Below are 5,930 nucleotides of genomic sequence, written 5' to 3'. Positions count from 1 at the left end.
GCTCCTTCCCCTACACTCAGTTGACGCTCCAGGGTTGCATGAAGGTGTTTGCAGAGGCATTTGGGTCTTGAGGTTGGATACCTTGCCCTGTGTGACTGCACTTTACTGCTCCCTGAGGAATTCCTGGGATGTGGAGGCAGCAGTGAGCAAATCCACCTGCCTGCTGCTCATGGCAAAGAGCTTTGCAGCTCTGGTGAGGGTTTCCATTATCACTGCTCTCCGCTGTCCCCCTTGGCTGTGCATTTGGCACCTGGAATGCTGTGTCCGTGTGAGCAGTGCTGGCCTCAGTGCGGGTGAGGCCAGAAGGAGGTGATGGAAATCCTCACTGGCCTTGTTGAGTAAAGATTGGCACTTGCCATGGAGGAATGACTGAACCTGTAATACACACAAGATTAATGGTTGGAACTAATTGGTTTAAAGAGGGTAGTAGTAATGAATTATGCAACTAAATATAGATGATTGATTTTTAAGCAGACACAGCACAGGCTGACTCTGGGATGTGGCACCAACATGTGTTTAGTGATTGCTGAAACTGGCACATGGAATTGATCCACTTTGTGTCCTTCAGCCTGCAGGACCTGTCTCAGGTGTCCAGGCAGTGCTGTAAATCTTGGTCCCAGTAGGGAAGGGATCAGAAGAGGGCCGAAGGGGAGAAGGCATGGAATAAATCCCCAGGAAGCATCACTGCCTGGCCTCAGAAGCTCTAAAGCCACAGACCAGTGGCTGATGGGCATTTGTAGGTTAGCTGGGGAACCTTCAAAGACCTTGCTCTGAAAGTCCCACTGTTTGAACAACCTCATCATTGCTGTGGAATGTAAGGGGATGTCTGGTGTCTAAAGAGGCTGCACTGAAAATTGTTCTGCTGCCTTACTTTGTCTCTTAAATTGCTGGGTTAGTTCCTCTCTGTTGTAATCCTGAAGTGGGACTCACCCCTGTCCATTGAGCTCACAGAGCAAGGTGATCACTTGTATAACTGTAGTTTTCAAAAATTGCCTTGTTACACTTTTCTGCTCCTGGTTTTACTGCCATAAAAGCATCAGGAATGCATAAATGAGAGTTTTTGTAATAAGGGACCATGAGTAAAAGCACCCAACATTTGAATTGTCTCTAGTGCCCCTGTTGCTGAAGCAGCTTCAGGATGTTCTCCAAAAGCTCTCCTGCTTTCCCATGGAGCAGAGTGTGCTGTGCTGTCCCTGAGGTGTCTTGTCCTTTCCCATGTGCCAGCAATGGTGGTGCATTGGTCACTTGTAGTTCAGGCTAGTGACTGTGAGTGAAAGCCTGAGGGCTGGCTGGCACAGACTCCTCTTGGGGCCCTGTGAGGCTACAGTGCACCTAGGAATGGTTTGCTTGCCTTTCTTCTTGCCCTGGTGCCATTAAGAAGGACCCTGGGTGTGGAGCTTGGCAGTTTGGGCATGAAATGTCACCACTTGTGTCACCAGGGGTGTGGGCAGCAGCCCTGATGAGCTCTCTCCCCCAGGAACGCGTGGAGGCCGTGAACATGGCCGAGGGCATCATCCACGACACGGAGTCCAAGATGGAAGAGTTCAAGGATCAGCTGCCAGCAGATGAGGTAGGTGGTTCCTGATCCTGGAGTGCTACAGCACATGAAATTCCTCACAAAATCATTGCTCACGTTCCCACTCAGCTCCCAGCTGGCTCTGGCCAGTGGCTCCAGCTCTGGCCGTGTTTCTGTGCTGGGTGAAGGTGGCACAGCCCTGCACCTCTGGCTGTGGCACTCCTTGGGAGGGGTGAGTGTGGCTGAGGGGAGGATGGACAGACATCCTTAGGGGGAACAGGGTTTGGGTGCTGGCAACTAACCTATTGCAAAGTGCTGGGTCGGTGTCACTGACGCTCTGAAGGTTCATCAGCCTGGGAAGCTGCTGCTGAGAGGTTTCTGTCAGAGCTGTGGCCTTGGCATGGCCTTGCATGCAGTGATAAGGACTTGCTGTGGCTGGCTCCTCACAGGGGGGTTTGCTCCAAGGCTGGAGATTGTGGACAGTGCCTGCCCTTGTTAGCACAGGGACAGGCAGAGCTGCTGTGCTCTCCTGGCAGTGCGTGCACAGCACCCAGGAACCTGGGGGCAGTAAAAAGCAGCCCCCACTTAACTCCAGTTATTCTCTCTCAGAAATGAAATGTGTATTTAATATCCAAGAGTGCTTTTCACACCACTTTAAGGCAGTGCATTGTGAATTTCAAAAGTCAAGTTTAGAAGAGTACACCCAATTACCAATTTAAGAACTCTGGGAAGCAGAATTGAAGGGCTCCTGGGGGCTCTGAGGTGTCTGAGCACAATTACAGTTTGTTGGTAGCAGCCTCTGCTCAGTTAAAGGCTGTTTCTCTGCCAGCAGATGGGAACAGGACAAGGGGCAGTGGTTTTAAACTGCCAGAGGGCAGGAATGGGTGGGATATTGGGAAGGAATCCTTCCCTGTGAGGGTGGGAGGCCCTGGCACAGGGTGCCCAGAGCAGCTGTGGCTGCCCCTGGATCCCTGGCAGTGCCCAAGGCCAGGCTGGACAGGGCTTGGAACAACTTGGTTGAGTGACCATGGCAGAGGTTGGAATGAGATGTTCTTTAAGATCCCTTCTCACCCAAACTGTTCACTATTATCATGTGATTCCATGATAATAGCTGGCTCTTGGTTTGGAATTATGTGAGAGTTTCCTCTTGCAGGAGCACAGAGCCTAAATCCCTGTTTCCTGCAGGGACTCTTCCCTGTGACTTCCCTGGGGAGGTGGGGGCAGCCTGTGCTGGCTGGTGCTGATGGTGGCTGTCCCTCCGTGTCCCTGTCCCGTGGTGTGCTGCAGAGCTGTGCCTGTGAGCCCTGCTGGCACAGCTGTGCCCAGGAGCCCTCCCCAGCAGCCTGCCAGGGAAGGAGGCAGTGCCAGCCTGTGCAGGGACTGACAGATGGCTCTGGGCCGGGCTGAGCCCACTCTGCTGCTTTGCTCTGAGCTCCTGCTCCACGGGCAGCACAGGGACTGAGCAGGGCAGGAGCAGCCCTGCTCACCAGCTCCCCAGCAGGGCTTCAATATCCATGGCAGCCAGCTTGCTGTCCCCTGCCCTGGCATGGCTGTGCCAGGTGAGCTGTGCCAGGCACAGAGCACGGCCTTGGCCAGTGGTCGGGCCCTGTTGAGCTCTGTTCTTGGCACCCCTGCCCAGACAGCAAACAGGGCCCCTTTAATGCCAACTGGGACACTGTTGGTGAAGTGGACAGGTGCCCACTGGGAACTGGGCACAGTCCTAGGCCCTGCACACTCACTTTGAGGCTTCACTTCATGGCTTCTGGTACAGAAAGGGGGCCAGCAGGTGGTGAAATGACAGGATGGAGATTAACGATGAACCAAGTGCAGCCTTTCACCTTTGTGTCTTTTTTGCAGTGCAACAAATTAAAGGAAGAAATTGCTAAAATGAGAGAACTTCTGGCTCGTAAAGATAGTGAAACAGGAGAGAACATCAGGCAGGCAGCAACCAGCCTGCAGCAGGCTTCCCTGAAACTCTTTGAAATGGCATACAAGAAGGTAGGTGCATGGGCAGCTCACAGTCAGAGCCTTCAGATGGGAAGGGGGGAGTCAGGACACCGAACCCTTGGCTGGGAGGTGGTGCTGAGCCTCTGTGCAACTCCCTCTGAGTGACACTGGCCGAAGGGGCAGCTGTGGAATGTCAGGGAGAGTTGAAGACATGAAATCCTGACCATACTTCCAGGCTGGGTGTTCCAGAGCTGTACTGCATTCCATGGAAAGGGGGAAGCTCCTAGTAAGGAGCATCCAGAAGAGTAAGGAGAGGGCTTTCCCCTCAGTGCATGGAGTGCCTGAAGGAGTAAAGTAACTCCTGAGCTTTCTTCAGGGTGATTGTAAAACACGATTCCTGTTCAGTCTGCCTAAAGCCACAGTAAAGGCCATTGGGACTTTCTTCTCCACCCCCTTCCCAGTGGAAGGCCCTCCTGGCACCTGGCCAGGGTGTGCTTGCCTGTGCAGGGAGGAGTTCCAGCATGGCAGGGGCACAGTGCCCAGGTGACCTTTGTGCTGAGCTGTCCTTTTTGGGGACAGCTGCTTTCCTGATGTCAAACCAAACCTTTGGTGCTGCAGTGTCAGCCTGTTACATCCCCTGGGAAAAGGAATAATGGGAAGATTGTTTTCTCCCTCTCAGAGCTCAGGCAGGGATGAAGATTTCCCTTCTCAGTGGACATTGCTCATTGCACTGAAGGGAGGGTTCTCCAGGCTGGAGCTGACCTGAGCAGCCAGCCAGGGGAAAATGGCCAGGAGAAGCAGTTTGTTGTTACCAGAAGTAATAAACCTGTTTGTTCACAGATGGCCTCGGAGCGAGAGGGTTCTGGAAGTGCAGGAGATCAGAAGGAGGAGAAGCAATAAGGAGCAGTCTCTGTCTTGCCTTGACGAGAGAATGATGAAGAGGTCGATTTTCTTGATGCTTGGGAGAGAAGGGACCTTCCTGAGCAGCAAGGGGCAGAATTCAGACTTACTGTGTTTTTGCAGTATTCTATATATAAAATTCTTCAATGTATAAATTTAGTGATGTGTCTGCTAGATAAATTGTCACTTGAAAGTTAATTCATGCCAGACAAAGTTATGAGTTTGGCCCTGGCGTGTTCCCTGAGCGCCTGGGGACTGGCTGATCATTTAATACTTGACACAATGGTGTAGTAAATCCGAGATCCAAGCTTGGAAACCATGTCATGAAATTGGAGGGTGGAGATGGAAGCTGTCCGGACATGGGGAGGAGAATTCAGCCTGCATGGCTCCTCCTTGTGGGTCTGAGGAGCTGGGAGCAGTTGGAGGGCTGGGAGCAGCAGCAGGGGCAAGGCTGGGGACATTGCTGGAGACCATTTAGCCCTGAGCTAGGCTGGTACCCTTGTTCTGAAGGAAAGGGGCTACTTCAAACTCAGCTGTAACATTATTTCTTACAAAAGAGGCAGCGTGGAAATCCAATACTTTGCTTGTCTAAGCCTTCTGCTCCATCCTGTGTCTTGTTCTCTGCTTATGGTAAAACAATTTCCTTGATAATAAAACTGTTACTGGATCCGTTCTGGATTTTTTTAAAATAAAAGCAGAAAAGTGTCCAACATGGAGTTCCTGGTCTCCTGGCCTTTGATGGAGAACACAAGCACTTTACTGCCTGTGACAGCTGCAGAGGGAACAGCCAGGCATCTGTAACTCTGAACTTGTGCTTCATTCACAAGCAGAAAGGAGGTTTCTGGTGTCAGGTTGAGGCTGGGCTCTTCTGAGCGTGTCAGTGCTGCTCTCACGAGGTGCCCCAAGTCCTGTGACTGCAGTAGCAGCAGGACTTCACCGTCAGGCACCTTGTGCTTGGGCTTGGCCTTACAAAACAGGCTGCAGCCTGGAGCAGCACTTGCCCGCTCTGCTTCCAGCAGCCCGGCCTTGCAGGCAGGTGCATAAATGTAGCTGTGTCTCCTTTTTCCCCATCTGTTACTCTGTATCTCTTGAACTGGAACAGAACCCGTGTTTGCGGCTGCTCTGTCCTGCCAGCTCAAGTATTAGGGGGAGGAAAGGATGGTTTTTGTTCTGGCCCTCAAGACAGTTTCCACCAGAGGGGATAGGGGTGGCCCAGTGTGTGCTCAGTGTGGGTTCATTAAAGGGAAGTTGTGCCTCCCACAGTGGAGCAGCCCCTGCATGGATGAGCGCACAGCAGTGGCCGTTCCCTCACCGGGCTTCAGCGAGGCTCTGTCCCTTCCCCTGCTGGAAACCTCTTGGGCAGAGCCGGGCGCTGTGCGCGGGATGAGGGGGCAGTGGGACGGGCTGGGCGCTGCCTGGGGGCCATGGCCCGGAGGCCTCTCCCTTGCGGGCATTGATGAACTTGGTCGTCCGTGACTTGGATGGGGAGGGGTCAGTGCGAGCCCTCCGGTGACACAAAGCCCCCAAGAGTGCCCGATTCCCCCGGGGGCGGCGTGCGCGGCCGTGA

General features: G+C 53.2%; 1 protein-coding gene across 1 annotated transcript in view; it reads left to right on the top strand.

Annotated features, from left to right (window-relative positions):
- HSPA9 (heat shock protein family A (Hsp70) member 9) overlaps nt 1-5,079 on the top strand; it is a 20,703-nt gene extending 15,624 nt beyond the window's left edge. The window contains exons 14-16 of the mRNA XM_014310183.1: nt 1,478-1,570; nt 3,374-3,514; nt 4,304-5,079. Coding sequence (XP_014165658.1) covers nt 1,478-1,570; nt 3,374-3,514; nt 4,304-4,363 — 294 coding nt within the window. The 3' untranslated portion in view covers nt 4,364-5,079. The remainder of the gene's footprint in view (nt 1-1,477; nt 1,571-3,373; nt 3,515-4,303) is intronic.
- The last annotated feature ends 851 nt before the right edge of the window (nt 5,080-5,930 follow it).

The sequence above is a fragment of the Geospiza fortis genome, unplaced genomic scaffold (assembly GCF_000277835.1).
Source record: "Geospiza fortis unplaced genomic scaffold, GeoFor_1.0 scaffold608, whole genome shotgun sequence".
NCBI lineage: Eukaryota > Metazoa > Chordata > Aves > Passeriformes > Thraupidae > Geospiza > Geospiza fortis.
This window is presented reverse-complemented; position numbering and strand designations above follow the sequence as displayed.